The sequence below is a fragment of the Vicia villosa genome, unplaced genomic scaffold (assembly GCF_029867415.1).
Source record: "Vicia villosa cultivar HV-30 ecotype Madison, WI unplaced genomic scaffold, Vvil1.0 ctg.001178F_1_1, whole genome shotgun sequence".
Lineage (NCBI taxonomy): Eukaryota > Viridiplantae > Streptophyta > Magnoliopsida > Fabales > Fabaceae > Vicia > Vicia villosa.
Window position 1 is genome coordinate 29,631 of NW_026705519.1, and position 19,354 is coordinate 48,984.

Sequence of the window (19,354 nt, forward strand, 5' to 3'; positions counted from 1 at the left end):
TGATTAAATTTAACTTAAGATTAAATACTCCATAAATTTCCATCATTTTAACAATTCTTCATTTTTGTATCCAAACAATGAATTTTGTGCACATCATTTTAAATTCCCTCAAAACATTACATTACCTCATTAAAATGCTTCATCCAAACACACTCTAAGAGTGATATCTCTGTCCACAATCTTTGATATGAATTTAGTGGCAACATGGCAGTCATTGCATACTTAAGGTTTTTAGCAACTCTAATGGCAGTCATTTTCTTCCTAACATCCATTTCTTGGTCCCAAAGTCCAGCTGAAGAGTAAAAGTTAGACAATACAACATAGTGGCTAGCCACATTTGGCTCCAACACAAATAGTTGCTTTGCTGCAATTTTTGCCAAGAATTGTTTGCTCCGTACACAGGCAAGCAAAACACTCAATAAAGTCATGGAATTCGGACTCAAGCCCAACTCAAAAACCATCTCAACAAAAAGTTCAATAGCCTCATAATCAAACTCATTGCGTACATAACCAGAAATCATGGCATTCCAAACTGCAACCATAAATTTTCACTTTTCCTGTACAATACACCCACATTAAGAAACAGAAAAATTGGTAAGGTAGATGGATCTTATGACATGAACATTTAAGCATATTTCTATAAGCTTATAAGAATAAATTATGAAAAACAATTTATGAGGAAATATTGCTTATTGATGTAAACCTTATGCACAATTGACTTGATAAATTATTTTTAAATAAATATTTAATAATGAAGTTTGCCAAACAAGCTTGACCTCAAAAGTATCCCAACCTGACAGTTATTTGAATTAAGGCTGGAGACTGGAGTATCTCTTGTGTGTTGGACCTCAATGATATATATATGTTGGACTCTAAACACTTGAGAAAACTACTTTTCGAAGGGAAATGAAAGTGTGACAAAGCACGTGCATGAGATCACTGACGTGGAGGATTGATTGGCTGAGATTGGTTATGCCCTAACTGAAAGTTTGTTATGCTTAGTTAGTTAGTTACTCTTGTATATAAACCATGTAACGCCTTTGTAACAAACTAATGAATGCAATATTGATTTTCTCTTCCTTTCTTCTTTGTTTCTTCTCTGCACTCACAGAGCTTTATTCTTCTCCATCAATGGAGTTTCTTGGCATTCATTCATCATTCACATTTACTTAGATGGTATCAGAGCAGGTTCTTCCTGCTCTGCTTTCGTTGCGCATATCTCATTCTTGAGAAGTGTTTTGTTCGTTCGCTGTATTTCCTTCTTCTTGCTATCTTTTCTTCGTTCTTTCGTTGTTGCGTTATCGCAATTGTTCAATGACAAGAAACAATAACAACAACAATCAGGATCAACTTGATCCTTACTATATTCATCCATCGGAGAATCCATCGACGGTATGTGTATCACCGGCGTTGAGTGGTGATAACTACCATGCTTGGTCGATGAAGATGAGGCGTGCACTTGCTATGAAGAACAAGTTCAGATTTGTAGACGGATCTATAGAGATACCAAACGAAGACGATCTGAACTATGTTGCGTGGCAAAGATGCAACAATCTTGTTCATACGTGGATCATCAACTCCATAACACCTTCGATTGCTCAAAGCGTTGTGTTCATCGATAATGTCGTAGATATGTGGAATGATCTTAAGGATCGTTTCATGAGAGGAGATCGCATTCGTGTAGCACAACTTTATCAAGAAATATCAAATCTGAAGCAAGGTACGAAGAAAATTTCTGATTACTTTACTGAATTAAGGAGTCTATGGGAAGAACTTGATCAATATAGACCTATGCCAAATTGTACTTGTCGTATTGCATGTGGTTGTTTAGCTATGAGGAATAGCAGAGGCTTTAGAGCTGAAGATAGAATCATACAGTTCTTGATAGGATTGAATGAAGAGTATCATAGTGTTGTATCACAAGTGTTGTTGATGGATCCCCTACCACAAATCAACAAAGTTTTCTCCATGATCATGCAGCAAGAGAGGAAGATCTGTGGAATAACTTTTTCAACTGGTAATGTAGTGGAAGAGGGATCAGGAATGGTTAATGCTGTTGAGGGAGCAAAACAATTTGGTAGAGGTAGAGGCAGTGGAAGCTTCTCTTCAGGAAGAGGTAGAGGTAATGCAAAGGTGTGTACCTTTTGTGGAAAGACAGGGCATACCATTGACAATTGTTATAGAAAGCATGGTTATCCACCTAGTTTTGGTAGGGGTAACTCATCTACATCTTATGCCAATCAAGTTGAAGTTGAAGATTCAGAGGCAAAAGGAGGAGCTGTCACTTCTTCAGGTGAAAATGGCAACATGACATTGACCAAAGAGCAATATACCAATTTGATGGCACTCTTAGAGAAGAGTACAAGTTCTGTGAATCTTACTAAGGGAGGTAATCTCAATTCTTATGCCTATGTTGCTAGTTTCAATATTCGAAGTAATGTTGACTGGATTTTAGACACAGGGGCAACTCACCATATCAGTCATGATTTACAATGCTTTCTTAAATATGAGAAGATAGATCCTATGGTTGTTAACTTGCCTAATGGAAATTCCATAACATCTTCTATATGTGGTAGTGTGCAGCTGACTAATGAACTGACCATTGATAATGTTCTATACTTGCCTCAATTTGAAGTGAATCTTATATCTATTACAAAGTTATGTAAGGAGCAAGACTGTGTTTTAAGATTTGAAACTGACAAGTGTATTATACAGGCAAGGAAGGATTTGAGGAAGATTGGTTCAGCTAAAGTCATTGATGGACTATATCATTTGGAAGCTGCCACTTGCAAAGTTCATAGAGATAAGGAGGCAGGCTTTGTTTCCAGTATTTTCACATGTAATAATAGAGCTGTAGAGTTAGCTCCTGCCATTTTGTGGCATCTAAGGCTAGGACACTTAGCTTCTGATAGAATGGAAAGTATGAGCAAGATGTATAGCTTTATTCCTAAGAGTGTACATACAGTTTGTGATGTGTGTCAATTGGCAAGACAGAAATGTTTACCATTTTCTATTAGCAATAACAATGCACATGATGTGTTTGATCTTATTCATCTTGATGTATGGGGTCCTTTTAGTACAATTTCTGTTCATGGCTTTAGATATTTCTTGACTATACTTGATGATCATAGTAGACATGTTTGGGTGATTATGTTAAAATCCAAATCTGAAGTATGTCAAAGGGTTCAAGAATTTGTAGCCATGGTAGAAACTCAGTTTGACAAGAAAGTTAAAATGGTGAGGAGTGATAATGGGACTGAATTACATATGCCTGCCTATTATGCTTCTAAGGGAATTCTTCATCAAAGAAGCTGTGTGTATACACCACAGCAAAATGGAAGGGTAGAAAGAAGGCACCAACACATATTGAACATTAGTAGAGCACTCATGTTTCAATCTAAATTACCTAAGAAATATTGGTCTTATGCTGTCCTTCATGCAGTTTTTCTTATGAATCGAATCCCTACTAAGCTCCTGAAGAACAAGTCCTCTTATGAAGTTTTATATGGCACATTACCTGAGTTGAGCTCTCTTAAAGTGTTTGGATGCTTATGCTATGGATCCACACTGCCCACTAACAGACATAAATTTGACCCAAGAGCAAAGAAGTGTGCTTTCTTGGGATTCAAGCAAGGTATGAAGGGTTATGTGCTTCTAGATATCAACACTTTTGAGATTGTTATATCTAGAAATGTTAAATTTTTTGACATGGAGTTTCCTTTCATTGCTAAATCCAGTAGTAATGATTCTACTTGCATCTATTTTGACCAGTATAGAAATCTGTCTGATTTTTCTATGTCTAAAGCTGTATTAGATGTTTCTCCAAGTGGATCAATGCTTTCTCCTCATTTCAATGATCAGAATGTCTCCACTGAACATAATGAGTCTCCCACATTATCTCCTATCATTGAGACAGATTCTCATGATGATCCTAACTCTATCAACAAAGATTCCATTGACACTAGTCTGCCTACCTCTACTGATCAGGAATCATATCATTCCTCATTTCCCTCAAATTCTTCATCTAATGAACATAGGAGGTCTGCTCGTGTCTCTAAACCTCCTTCTCACTTAAAGGATTATGTTTGTAACTCTATTACTTCCTCCACTAGTCAATATCCTATTTCCAAATATCTCTCTTATTCTCAGCTATCTCCTTCTCATCAAGCTTATGTCATGGCTCTATCTTCTGACACTGAACCTTCCAATTACAAAGTTGCTAGCAAGGATCCTCGATGGGTTCAGGCCATGCAACTCGAGTTAGATGCTTTAAAACGAAATCACACATGGGATCTGGTTGATTTACCACCTAATACCTCTCCCATTGGAAGCAAATGGGTATATAAAATCAAACGACATGCTGATGGTTCTGTTGAACGTTTCAAAGCAAGACTTGTGGCTCAAGGTTTCACACAAACAGAGGGGCTCGATTATTTTGAGACGTTTTCACCTGTGGCTAAATTGTCTACTATTCGTGTGCTGTTGGCTCTTGCAGCTATTCATGGCTGGCACCTTCATCAGCTAGACGTGAATAATGCATTTTTGCACGGGGATTTACATGAAGCTGTATACATGAAACTTCCACAGGGTGTACTCTCTTCAAAAGTTGGTCAAGTCTATAAGCTGAACAAATCACTGTATGGTTTAAAGCAAGCAAGTAGGCAATGGTTTGAAAAATTAACCACTTTTCTTCAAACTCAAGGTTTCCTACATGCACACGCTGATCATACCCTCTTTACTAAGACTGATTCTTCTTCATTCACAGCCATCCTTGTGTATGTCGATGATATCATCTTAGCAGGGACATCTATTTCTATGATCAACACCTTGAAGAAATCACTGGATGATACCTTTCACATAAAAGACCTGGGCCAGTTGAAGTTTTTTTTAGGTCTTGAGGTTGCACGATCCCCTAAAGGTATCTTCCTTTGTCAAAGAAAATACTGCCTTGAATTGCTTCATGATGCTGGCTTAGCTGGTTGCAAACCAGGTTCCACTCCCTTGGATGCTTCTTCGCGCCTTCATCAAGATGATGGATCTGCCTTTGCTGATGTCACTGCCTATAGAAGATTAGTGGGAAGACTCCTCTATCTTACTACCACGCGACCAGACATTGCTTTTGCTACTCAACAATTGAGCCAATTCATGAGTGCACCTACCGAGTCTCACTACAAGGCTGCCTTAAGGGTCCTTCGGTATCTTAAGCAATCTCCAGCTCGTGGTATCTTTTTGTCTCAAGCCTCTGATTTGCAGCTATCAGGGTTTAGTGATGCTGACTGGGGCGGTTGTGTTGACACGCGTCGTTCCATCTCTGGATATTGTTTCTTTATTGGGCAATCCCTTGTGTCGTGGAAGGCTAAGAAGCAGCTCACGGTCAGTTGTTCATCTGCTGAGGCAGAATATCATGCCCTCGCATCTGCCACTCGTGAGCTTCAATGGCTATGCTTCTTGTTGCATGATTTGCATCAACATCCCTCTCGATTACCAGTGCTTTATTGCGATAGTCAGAGTGCCCTACACATCTCTGCAAACCCTGTCTTTCATGAGCGTACTAAACATCTGGACATCGACTGCCATTTGGTCCGTGAGAAGTTACAAGCTGGAGTGATGCGCTTGTTGCCGGTTTCCTCTCAAGATCAAGCTGCAGATGTCTTTACTAAGGCCCTTGGACCACGTCCATTCCATTCTTGTCTGTCCAAGCTTGGTTTGATGAACATCTATCAACCTCAAGCTTGTGGGGGGGTGACAAAGCACGTGCATGAGATCACTGACGTGGAGGATTGATTGGCTGAGATTGGTTATGCCCTAACTGAAAGTTTGTTATGCTTAGTTAGTTAGTTACTCTTGTATATAAACCATGTAACGCCTTTGTAACAAACTAATGAATGCAATATTGATTTTCTCTTCCTTTCTTCTTTGTTTCTTCTCTGCACTCACAGAGCTTTATTCTTCTCCATCAATGGAGTTTCTTGGCATTCATTCATCATTCACATTTACTTAGAAAGTGTTGATTACCAGATCCATTTTCTCTCCTTTTGGCTCTCGAAGCTATTTAGAAATGTCTATTATATAGGGGCCATTAGTGTTGTCTTAAGTATTTACTTACTATGCTAGTGTCTCATTCTTCATTTTACAGAGATGAGAGCACTTAGAATGGATCTTCTCAAAGTTTGTTTGAAAAAACAGTATGAACAGTCTGGAAATGGAACGGCCCTGCCTGGGGCTTTGGCTAATATGCATAAGGATTTTATCTATGCACCATGCATAAGCCTACATAAGCCATTGGATCATGTTTTTAATTCAGTATTGAGTATTGAGTATTGGGTATTGAATGGTGAGTATTGAGTATTGAATAATAACAATTGATATTTAGAATTTGATCCAATGATCCAAGGGTCCATAATAATCTATGCATGGTGCATAGATTTTTATCTATGCACGGTAACTGCACCCCCTGCCTGGGATGAGGGAGCTGAAGCATCCCAGTGGTTCTCGGATTATTTAGGAAATCCTAGTAAACTTGTCTGTTCAATACCGGTGACGTTTTTCAAAACTTATAAGAAGAAACGACGATAATAATGTTTAGAAGTATTCGTTCAATTCAAGCCATAGGAGATATCTGTTAGCAAGTAGTCCGAATGATATTGGATATGTTTTGAATCCATATTAGCATTTTGGGTGTCTAACTCAATCTTACAAAACTGATTTGTAAAATTAGAATGTCTCCACTTATAAAGATATATTCAAACCATTATCTCATCTAATATAAATGGTTTTGAGAATACATGATTATTACTGGGATTAATTTTTTGCTTTTATAGTAAATGTTGTTTAGTGTAGTGTGAAGAAAACTCAATTTAACATATGCATTTAATGTACAATGGTGCTATGAACCGCAGTCAGTATGTGTATGACATAAATAACCATGATAACTTTCAAGTAATGTTTCCAAATGATAAATCTCGAGTAACGTTTCTAAATGCAGCTTCAGAAGTTAGAAATGGAGACCCTGATTATGTTGAGGGACAGCAGCAGATCTTCTTCAGTGATGGTTATCCATATTCTTACTTGCATCTCAGGTCAAGCCAGTTGAAGTTGAGAAACAAGTTTGAAGTTTCCTTATCTAAGTCTTTACTTTTTACTTTACATGCATTGCTTTCATGAATAGTTAGATGCACCAAACAAGCTTCTAGAGGAGCCGATACCTATGAAATGTTTGAGACCCAAGCAAGTATTGATTCGATCATGTCTTCTCATAGCCAAGCTTCTAGAAGAAGCGATACCTATGAAATGTTTGAGACCAAAGTATCAATTTGTTCATGTCTTTTGATCTCTTGTTGTAGTATTTATATTGTATCGGTTATTAGTTTATATTATCTACTTGAGATTTTGGTGGCACGTGGTCAAGTATCCATATGTAGAAGACTTGTGAACCAAATACTGAAGACTTGTGGAGAGATATCAAGATAAGCAGGTTTTCGTTTCAGGTTGCAAAGCTGTAAGGTAAAAAGTTTTATTCTATAAATTCCTTTCCGACCTATCATATAGCTAAAACTAAAAGTACTTATTGAATTAACTACTATTTAATTTAAAAATCAAACATTGATTTAAATAAGGTAGAAATATTTCTGATAAATTCATAAGTTTTTTTATTCTTTAAAGAAAGAAATGTCATGCAGTTTAATAACAACGTGTGATTTTTTTTAGGTATTGATATGTTTACACTATAATGTATGATACTAATTGGTATTGATAGAATTTATAAGCTGTTTTTAATTTATTTTCATTAACTCTTCAAAATAGTCGAAAAAAACAACTTATATGTTAATTATAGGAAAATGGAGACAAAACCAGATGGTTGGGTGGGTGAACTGAAGAATGAACTGAATGAAAGGCTTAATGTAGTGGTTGTTCCAGAAATGTCTGGATTCCATGAACATTGCATCTACAAAGTACCACCAAGAATTCGCCAAACTAATCCAACAGCTTATACACCTCAAGTCATTTCCATTGGTCCTTTTCACAGTCCACTTGGTTCAAGTAGTGACAACATTTTGCACCAAATGGAACCACTCAAACTCAACTATTTCAAAGGATTTCTAAAGAGAACAGAGTTATCTGTGGATGATTTAATTTTCAAATTTCAAGAGTTGGAAAGTAGAATCAGAAGTTGTTATGCAGAGGTTTTTAGCTTTAATAGCAAAGATTTCGTAAAAATCATTATCATTGATGCATGCTTCATAATTGAACTTTTTCTTAGGAATAAGCAATTCACAAAATGGGAGGAAAATGACCCTATAATGCTAAATTTTGGGTTACGATATGACATTGTACGTGACTTAACACTCCTTGAAAATCAGATACCTTTTTTTGTTCTTGAAGAAATAATCCAATTAACTAGTTTAGGAAGTGGATTTTCATTTCTTTCAGTTGCTATGGATTATTTCGTACCTTTCAACAGAAACCTGCTATCCATAGAGCCAGAAACAGTACAGTGTCCAAAACACTTCACAGATCTGTTAAGAACAAGTTTGCTGCCGCCAACCTCAAGATTTGATGAAATTGACGACGAACTAATGACAGGTGCAGATGAACATGTATACAGTGTGAGTCAATTATCAGAAGCAGGATTAATATTTGAAGTAAGTGAAAGTAATTACTTACTTGACTTGAATTTTGATGGGAAGAGTGTGTTGAAAATGCCATGTTTACGTGCCCATCATACAACAGAGTCATACCTGAAAAATATATTAGCATTTGAAGAATGTCACATTTCAGATCTAGAAGAACGATACATTTCTCAGTACTTTAGCATGTTAGATTTTCTTATTAAGACAGAAAAAGATGTGAGCATCTTGGTTGATAAAAAAATTATTGTGAATTGGATGCGTGATGCTAATGCAGTGGCTACAATGGTTAACAATCTTTACAAAAATATTTCAATGCCTATGCGCAACACTCCTGCCAATACAAAATATATGTCTGTATGTCCTAGGTTAAATGATTTCTATAAAAAGTCGATCAATAAGTATAAAGTTTCATTTTTAAAGGAGTACTTCGACACTCCTTGGAAAGCAGCATCTAGTGTAGCTGCTTTATTGCTGCTTTTGTTAACTCTCATCCAGACTGTATGTTCAATCCGCTCACTCTAATGTACTGCTGTAATTTCTTCAGTCCAAGACTTGGTTGTTGTTTTTTTTTAATGTAATGGAGAATTCATATAGTTGATACTATATTTTTTGTTGGATTTCGGTTTTAGATTTAATATTTTTTAGATATATTGTTTGTTGTTTTTGGTAAACATCTTACCTAAATATACCAACTCAAATCTATGAGTTAAAGTTTCTTTCTTTAAAATGAAATAAAAATATATAATGAGTTTGAATAGGGATGGACTAAAGGTGCATGCTTCAATGGAACTTGGACCTTATGTACTATAGACAGCAGCAGCATCCCACTGATCTATAAATAATAATTCTTATTTTGAAAGACGTTGCGGATTTTTGTTAAAACATTCTATTTTGAAAACATCTGAGATATAGGAAAAATTTTCATTTTAAATACAAAATTCAAATTCTCATTTTTTACGTTTTTCACTATATATGTTCACACATGTTATGCAAACAATTTAATTTTAGCAACTAAAGTATTTTGTAAAAAGAAGAAGAAAAAACTACAACAATTTCACATGCAATATTGGTTTTCAGCTCAATGGAAATTGTTCTTGAGCCAAAAAACAAAATTAGAAATTGTTCTGATGGAGAAGAATTTAAAAATTTGTGATTAAATAGATTTGATTATATATTTAGCCATAAAATACTTCAGTGTGCATGTTCCAGTCACCAAAAAAAGTCTACATTATTTAGAAATTAAGGTCAAAAATAATTTATATATAACACTCACACTCGTTCAAACAAAATATCTTTTCTAGAATAGCCAATACATGGTATACGCAGTGGTTAGCAGATCTAACAATATTATGGCAACATGGCTGAGATACTAATCTAATGATTTCCCTGCCCACAATCTTTTATATGAATTTAGTGGCAACATGGCAGTCATTGCATAAGGTTTTTAGCAACTCCAATGGCAGTCATTTTCTTCCTAACATCCATTTCTTGGTCCCATAGTCCAGCTGAAGAGTAAATGTTGGACAATACAACATAGTGACTAGCCATATTTGGCTCTAACAAAAATAGTTGCTTTGCTGCAATTTTTGCCAATTTCTAAATTTTGGTGGATTTTGCAACCACCAAGCAAGCTACTCCATGGAACTACTTTGTTCATATTGGATGGCATTACCATGATCAGCTTATATGCCTCTTTGATCTGGCTTGACCAGCCGAACAAGTCTACAAGACAGCCATAATGGTCAGATGTGGGTTGAATCCCATGTTTAGCTTTCATTGTATGTACTAACTTAAGGCCTTCATCCACCATCCCATGTTTAGCTTGAATATGTCCATTAGTGCATTTTTCCGTACTTATCCTTCTCAAAACCCCATTTCACTACACAACCATGGATCCCTTCTTTGTCCAAGAATCCTTTGCTCCGTACACACGCAAGCAAAACCCTCGATTAAGTCATGGAATTCGGACTCAAACCCAACTCAAACACCATCTCAACAAAGAGTTTAATAGCCTCATAAACAAACTCATTGCATGCATAACCAGAAATCATGGCATTCCAAACTGCAACCGCAAGTTTTCACTTTTCATGTACAATACACCCACATTAAGAAACAGAAAAATTGGTAAGGTAGATGGATCTTATGGAATGAACATTTAAACTTATTTGTATAAACTTATAAGATAAAATTATTAAAAACAACTTATGTGTGGACCTCAATGATATATATGTTGGACTCTAAACACTAAAGAAAACTACTTTTGGAAGGCAAATTGGTGAAAGTTTTGATCACCAGATCCAATTTCTCTCCTCTTGACAGTCGAAGCCATTGAGAAATGGCTGTTATACAAGGGCCATTAGTGTTGTCTTAAGTACTTACTTACTATGCTAGTGTCTCATTCTCCATCTTACAGTGTTGACTGTTGAGAGCACCTGGAATGGATCCCCTCAAAGTTTGTTTGAGAAACATTACGAACTATGAAGTAGTAGATGATATTACAGTCTGGGAATGGAACGGCCCTGCCTGGGATGAGGGAGCTGAATCATTCCAGTGGTTCTCGGATTATTTAGGAAAACCTAGTAAACTTGTCCGCTTCAATATTGGTAAATATCCATTCAAGCCATAGCAGAGATCTGGTAGCAAGTAGTCCGACCGATATTGGATATGTTTTGATACCATATTAGAATTTTCAGTTGGGTGTCTCACTCAATCTTACAAAACAGACTTGTAAAGTTAGAATGAATCCACTTATAAAGATATATTCAAACCATTATCTCATCTAATATAGAACTTTTAACATAGACTAAAATGGTTTTGAGAATACATGATTATTACCAGGATTATGTTGAGGGACAGCAGCAAATCTTCTTCAGTGATGGTTATCCATATTCTTACTCGCATCTCAGGTCAGGTCAGCTACAGTTGAGAAACAAATTTGAAGTTTACTTATCTAAGTCTTTACTTTTTACTTTACATGCTTCTAGAGGAACCGATACCTATGAAATGTTTGAGACCCAAGCAAGTATAGATTTGTTCATGTCTTTTCATCTCCAAGCTTCTAGAGGAACAGATACCTATGAAATGTTTCAGACTCAAGTATCGATTCGTTCATGTCTTATCATTTCCAAGCTTCCTATGAAATGTTTGAGACCCAAGTATTGATTCATTCATGTCTTCTCATCTCCTGTTTTAGTATTTATATCATTAAACGTTACTAGTTTATTTAGATTATCTAATTGAGATTTTGGTGGTACATGGTGCAGTTTCCTCGTTGAAGGTTGTGAACCATATTTTGAAGACTTGTGGAGAGATATCAAGATAAGCAGGTTTCCATTTCAGTGTGTCAAAGTTGTAAGGTACAAAGTTCTACTCGTATCATATAGCCTACAGGAGATGATATACTAAAAAATATATATTTTATTGGCTACTAAATTAATTTAAAATTCAAACAGTGATTTAAATAAGGTAGAAATATTTCTGATAAATTCATAAGATTTATTTTTCTTTAAATTTTGGTCTAAATATGGATATTGCTTAAATATTATTTTAATATGATTTTGTAAAATATTCAATTTATTTAACTTACATTTTTGGGGCTAGTTTTAGTGAAAGAAATGTAATACAGTTTAATAACAATATGTGATTTTTTTTAGGTATTGATATGATAGGTTTAAACTATAATGTATGATACTAATTGGTATTGATAGAATTTATTTGAAAGAATTCATAAGTTGTTTTTAATTTATTTTCATTAACTCTTCAAGATAGTTAAACTTATAGGTTAATTTTATGAAAATGGAAGCAAAACCAAATGGTTGTGTGGGTGAACTGAATGAAATGCTTAATGTAGTGGTTGTACCAGAAATGTCTGGAACCCTTGAACAATGCATATACAAAGTACCACCAAGAATTCGCCAAACTAATCCACAAGCTTATACACCTAAAATTATTTCCATTGGTCCTTTTCACAGTCCACATGGTTCAACTAGTGACAACATTTTGCACCAAATGGAACAACTCAAACTCAAATATCTCAAAGGATTTTTAACGAGAACAGAGCTATCTGTGGATGATTTAGTTTTCAAATTTCAAAAGTTGGAAAATAGAATCAGAAGTTGTTATGCTGGGATTTTTAACTTTAACAGCAATGATTTCTTAAAAATCATTATCATTGATGCATGCTTCATAATTGAACATTTTCTAAGGGTTTTTAGACACAAAGATTGGATTGAAAATGACCCTATATTACTAAAACCTTGGTTATGTAATGACATTGCATGTGACTTAATACTCCTTGAAAATCAGATACCATTTTTTGTTCTTGAAAATATATACAAATTAGCCAAAATAAACCTTGAATGCCCTTCATTTCTTCCACTTGCTACTCACTATTTTGTACCACTCAACCGACAAAACATAAATCCAGCAGCGTGTCCAACTCCAAAACACTTCACAGATCTTCTAAGAACATTTTTGCTGCCGACACAGCCGTCATCATTTCATTCCGTAGAAGCAGAAAAGGTAAAAGAAATTGGACATGTATGCAGTGTGAGTCAATTATCAGAAGCAGGATTAGTCTTTGAAGCAAGTGAAAGTAAATGCTTACTTGACTTGAATTTTGATGACAAGGGTGTATTTAAAATGCCATGTTTTCATGTCGATGATGGAACAGAGTCATACCTGAGGAATATATTAGCATTTGAAGAATGTCACATTTCACAGCTAAGGTCATGTTATATTTCTCACTACATGTGTATGTTAGATTTTCTTATTAACTCAGAAAAAGATGTGAGCATCTTGGTTGATAAGAAAATTATTGTGAATCGGATGGGTGATGATAATGAAGTGGCTACAATGGTTAATCATCTTTGCAAAAATATATTACTACCTGAGGATCAACTGAATTCAAAATATAAGTCTGTATGTCATAGGTTAAATGGTTTCTCCGAAAACCCTCTCAATAAGTATAAGGCTATATTTGTGCACGAGTACTTCAACACTCCTTGGAAAATAGCATCTACTCTAACTGCTGTGTTGCTGGTTTTGTTTACTTTTATCCAGACTGTATGTTCAATCTACTCACTTTTTTAATGTATTGTTTTTTTATCAATGACTTTAATAATGTATTGGAAAGAATGACTCTTATTTTCTAACAAGTCACAAGTTGATACAAGATTGATGATTTTTTTTCATACCACTTTGTTTCAATTCACTTCACATTTTTCTATGTGTATCTGTTCTCATCCCACAGTCTAAACTTACTGGACTAAGATGCAATCCAAATTAATCCTAACAACAAGCCAATTCCTTGGTTTCATTCAAACCGTTGGGGTTCTTGCCAGAAACTTCACTATGCAGCAGTTATAAATAGGCATATATCACCTCTTCACTTCCTTATTGAAACAAATTTGAGTATTTCTTGTTGCAATTATAGGTAGAAGTGGGAATACAGGGCCGGTTCCGGCTTTTTTAGAGACCCGGGGCAAATAAAAAAAATGGACCTCTTACAAGAAATTGATTTTTTACTCGCCTTCAAAATGAAAAAGAATCCCGAAGATAAGATCAAAATTTCTAGACAACAAACACTGTCTCAAAGAAATGAAAGTGACGTTTTCTCTTACTTTAGTTGCAGAAAACCAAGTCATATGAGTAAGAAATTTAGGAATAAGCTTAAACAACGTCTTGACCTTAATACGCATGTTTACCATACTGGTAAAAAATTCTGTAAAAAATTTATTTCTATGATAAAAAAATAATAAATCAAAACACAAATGATAATGAATTTGATTTCATCATAAAAGTTTGATAACAAATTAATTAATTGTATCATAAACTTTTAAATCTTTAATATATCATATAATCTCTAAAATTTATACTAAAATATATTAAAATAAAATTATAAGAGTTATAATAAATAACTATTGAAAATAAAATTTGATTAAAAATCTCAATTTAAAATTATAATTAAAAGTTGAGAAATATTAATTGTCACGTATGTAAAAAAAGATAATTAAAAATATGAAAGGGGAGAGTTTCAAACTGATGACACTAAACTTTTAAAGCAAAGTCTTAACCGCTGGGACACAAACAATGAATCATTGATAAACTTCGATCATAAATATATATTTTATTATTGCAGTATTATAATTTTTTAATTATACCTTCTAAATTGAAGTCCATGTGTTTTTTTTGGCCCTGGGCCAAGGCAAACGCCTTGTGGGAACTAGACTAACGGATAGAGTCTATACGTCAACCAAATTTTGTTCATGTTAAATATTAAAATTGAAGCTAATGTCATATATTTATTAGCTCCTTAATCAATTTTAAACATAAGTCAAACGCTCATATGAAATAAATTTTATAAAGAAAAGTTACACTCGCTTCTCCTAAGGGCTAATGAAATGGGATCGACGCCTCCTATAATTTTAAAATGGTTTACTAAAATGACACTAGCATCCATATGTAGTTTTTAATGACAGCCACAAAATAAAGTAGACATGGACAACATTTACCGACGGCTTTTGCCTATTACTAAAAAATTTCGTTGGTACATATACATATAAGGGATGTTAGTGCATATTTTAAAACTAAAGAGTGTGTTAGTGTCATTTTAACATCTCAGGGGTGGTGATATCTTAGAAGAGGTGAATATAAATTTCCCAATAAAACATGTGATCGACCACATGTTCTTATACATATCCAAATTTTGCGACAATAAAATTGCAATGACACACTCCTCATCCATGAATGAGAAAAGGATAGGGATAGAGAAATAGAGCAACAGGGGGACGAGAAGGGATGTACTTGCTAAAAGTACAATACGTGACACCATTAGTGATTAAGGATTGAGAATAAAATTAAAAATCCCACAAATATTTATTATTTAATCATCTTTAATTAAATCAAAAACAAGTGTTTTATTTCTTTTTAAAATGATTTTAAATCAATTTCTTTTAAATACTTTCACCAAATATCTTGTACATATTTTTATGTGATTCATTTAGGGCTAGGTTAAACTCAACTTTGATGATACCATGTTTCCTTAGACCTACCCTCCTTTAGGGTTAGGCTTTTAATCAACTTTGAAAAACAATTAGACTTAGGTGTAAAATAAAACCCTAAAACCCTAATTTTAATGATCCCTTAGGGCTTTTGATCTTTAGCACTACCATGTTGATATAACTTGTTGCTTTGATCCTTCCTTGATTATATACTTGTACATATACTTGTTAATCATGCTCTTGTATATTTATGCTTTGTTTATGGTTTTATCCTTGTATATATAATCATTGTTTACTAACCATGCATTGAGACATTCATCCATCATCACATCATATTCATTCATACATGAAATTATCATGAGGTATGACATCCTTTTATCCATTCAACTTTTATCTTTGAGTTTATACCTTGTTGTATTATTGAAACTCACTCTTGCTTGTATCCATGATGCACACACACACACACACACTTGAGGTATTCACCACGATTGATTGCTTAAGTTGTTGACTAAATATCCAAAGGAATGAGAATGGTAATGACTAAAATTGTCAAGGTACTCAATCTCTTTTCCAAACTCTTTTAATTTATGCTTAGTATTGTTAAAGCTCTGCACCCACTTATTTTAAAAATGGTTTTGTATTGTGAAAAGCTCAACCTTTTTAAATCAACCCTTGGTTTTGTATTGTTAAAGCTCAACCAATCTCTTTTAAACCCTAGCCTTGTATTGTTAAAGCTTGACTCCTTTTATTAAAACTTGTTAAGTATGGTTAAAGCTTAACATTTTAAAAACCCATTGAGTATTGTTAATACACCCAAAAAAAATTTGGCCACTTGGCTCTTTATTTTCCTTTTAAGAGGAACTACAAAAGCTCTGACTTTCCTACTGCACTTAAGGGGTATGTAGGCCTAGGACGCGATGTCTTATCGAGCTCACTTTTAAAACCTTCTTTTCTCATCCTCCCATTCTATTTAAACAAAACACAACTGCATTTTCATAATAACAATAACAACAATGATATATTTTCAAAGAGGTTCCTATGGAGTACCATAGATGTAAGGGGTGCTAATAGCTTCCCCTTGCATAACCAACCATCGTACCTTAGATCTCTGATAAGTTTATTAATTTTGATTTTAAAAACTTATGTGGGTTTTATACGCTCTTCACTACAACGAGGAAGGGCTTTTAAAGCGCTTTTTTTGGCCTTTAACAGCGCTTTAAAGCGCTGCCAAAGCCAGCGCTGGCATAGGCTACGAAAGCGCTTTTAAAAGCGCTCTGGTAGGCCCCCCTATAAGAGCGCTTTTCTGGAAAAAGCGCTCTTGTAGGCCCCCCTTTAAGAGCGCTTTTCAGGAAAAAGCGCTCTGGTAGGCCCCCCTTTAAGTGCGCTTTTTCCAGAAAAGCGCTGTGATAGGCCCCCCTGTGAGAGTAAAAAATAAAAAAAAAAACGCAACATACTAAAGCGCTTTTGTAAAAGCGCTCTTATAGGGTGGGCTTTAAGAGCGCTTTTTCCAGAAAAAGCGCTCTGATAGCCCCCCCTATAAGAGCGCTTTTACAAAAGCGCTTTAGTATGTCGCTTTTTTTTTTTTTTTTTGCTTTTTTATTAATCTTTGGCAGCGCTTTTAAAAATAAGCGCTTTAGTATGTGGGCCTTTAAGAGCGCTTTTTAGAAAGCGCTTTAGTAGCTAAATGAGGTATTTTAATGTGCAGCCTGTAATTTAATCCTCCCAGTCGACCTGTAATATTTTCGACATGTAATATGTTTTCAGCCTGTAATATTTTCGACCTGTAATTTATTTTCGACGATATTATTTCAGCCATCAGTAAGACAATATATATATATATATATATATATACTAATATAATACCATTATAATATCCAAAATTATATATATACATCATTACAACATCAATAATATTATAGTACTTCAATTCGACACAAATCCTACATGAAAAAGCGCTTAATATAAAAATGACACAAATCCTCTTTTATTTCTTCCAACTTAAGTTTCGGGTATCCAGCGGCACAGAATTCGTCAAGGTACTACAAAACAAAAACAAAATATGAATGATACATTTAGTTAGATGTAATAAATTATATGAAATTATCTTAAGTTATAAATTCATACCGTGAGCGGAATCTCTAATTGATTTGCCTGAAGGATTTCTTTCATAAACCTCAATACAAAGTATCCGCAATCGTAACTGTTTTTCTGTTGCGGACACTACATAGAAAAACAAATAAGATTCTATAGTTGTGCATTGTTTTATCAAGTAGCATAAATATATTATAAGCAACATTGTGAAAAATAATGTACCTGCACTTGGATCCAAGTAATGTTGCTAGATTTAGTTCGGGATACCTGTGCGTCCCGTTGACTTCGGAACACTTGTATTGATCTAATTAACAAATATATAAAAGCATATGTTTAGATCAATCCCACAAATAAGTAAATATATATATAAATATACACGAATATATATTTAGAACGATCCCACTTACAAATCAACGATGTCCTTCATGGCCGGATAATTGGTCCATTCACCATTTACCGAATTCAGATAATACACGACTTCCCTTATAGGGTTGATAGCAAGCAGCAACCAGTGTGCTCTATAAATAAAAACAATAGGTTATATGAAAATTTTGCTATACACAAAAGAAACAGAGATTAGATGAACAAAGAATGAGAAACTAACCCTACTGGTCGGGTATTATACGCCCAAAGATGCAGACATTCTGTATTGCCGGTGGACATGAATCTATCGACTAATCACTGTCTAACTGATTCCCGTTCCGAAGCAATTGCCATTCCGCTGCAGTGGGCGGAAGACACGAAACGGAATCTGTTAGACAACGGAGTCCCGCGCAACACTCTGTCATACAACAACCTTAAATAAGAACATAATAAACATTAGATTATTTTCATTGAAATGTGTAAATAAATTATATTGTGGGACTAATTAAATAATATATCGGATGAGGGAATATTACCGGATGTATGAGTGCATGTTATTGACGCCTAGTTGATCATGCTTAAAAATCTCCTCCAAGTCATCAAGTGTAATAAGTGACTTGAATTCAATACCGAAGACACTCTCATCCATAACGATTTCACGTAAAGCACCATCCTTCAAATCGGACATATCAACCATTGTTGCGAGCGTCGACCGGTACCGAGGCACAAAAGCACCGCCTTTTTTTCCCGCTGGCTTCGGAGGACCAGTGGGTGGTACGGTACGAACTTGCTGCGTCACTTGTTGTGACTCTCGAGCGGATGCCTAAAAATCATATAAGTTAGGTAAAATATAAAATCATGCAGATTTAGATTCAGATTAATTATTAACACTTTAAATGTACCTCTTTTAGTGATGCAACGGACTCCTCCTCCTGTAAAATCCCTTTACCCTTAACTGTGGGTTTTATAGGAGCAGTCTAAAATTAAAATGTAAAAAATAATTAATAAACGGTTTAGAATTGACATTCGAAAACTAAATGATTCATAATCGTTTTCAATATACCTCATCACTAATGGTAATGAGCTCCGAGGGCCATGCAACAAATGATCCTATTGCATCTCGCAGCAATGTCGTCTCTGAGACCATGTCAGGTACCGGTAGCATCGCATCATGATCTACTACAACATCCACCGATACTTTCAGGTGTCCATCCGGGAGCGGTCTATGGTGAAGTAAATCTCCCAAAGTGTTGTGCACTTTTCCCTTGC

At 34.9% G+C, this 19,354-nt stretch overlaps 1 protein-coding gene across 1 annotated transcript; it reads left to right on the plus strand.

The window, feature by feature from the left end:
* Window positions 1-7,385: 7,385 nt before the first annotated feature.
* Window positions 7,386-13,721, plus strand: LOC131633822 (uncharacterized). Its single transcript, XM_058904503.1, has 4 exons — window positions 7,386-7,503; window positions 7,835-9,141; window positions 12,284-12,312; window positions 12,411-13,721. Exons 2-4 carry the CDS (start codon window positions 7,839-7,841, stop codon window positions 13,719-13,721), a joined length of 2,643 nt encoding a protein of 880 aa, XP_058760486.1. The 5' UTR covers window positions 7,386-7,503; window positions 7,835-7,838.
* The last annotated feature ends 5,633 nt before the right edge of the window (window positions 13,722-19,354 follow it).

Excerpts from the sequence above, each read along its gene's own strand:
- LOC131633822 (XM_058904503.1), top strand. The coding sequence starts at position 7,839 with ATGGAGACAAAACCAGATGGTTGGGTGGGTGAACTGAAGAATGAACTG. Across the intron at positions 9,142-12,283 it reads CCAGACTGTATGTTCAATCC|GTATTGATATGATAGGTTTA; the intron begins GCTCACTCTAAT and ends GATTTTTTTTAG. Across the intron at positions 12,313-12,410 it reads TGATAGGTTTAAACTATAAT|GTTAATTTTATGAAAATGGA; the intron begins GTATGATACTAA and ends TTAAACTTATAG.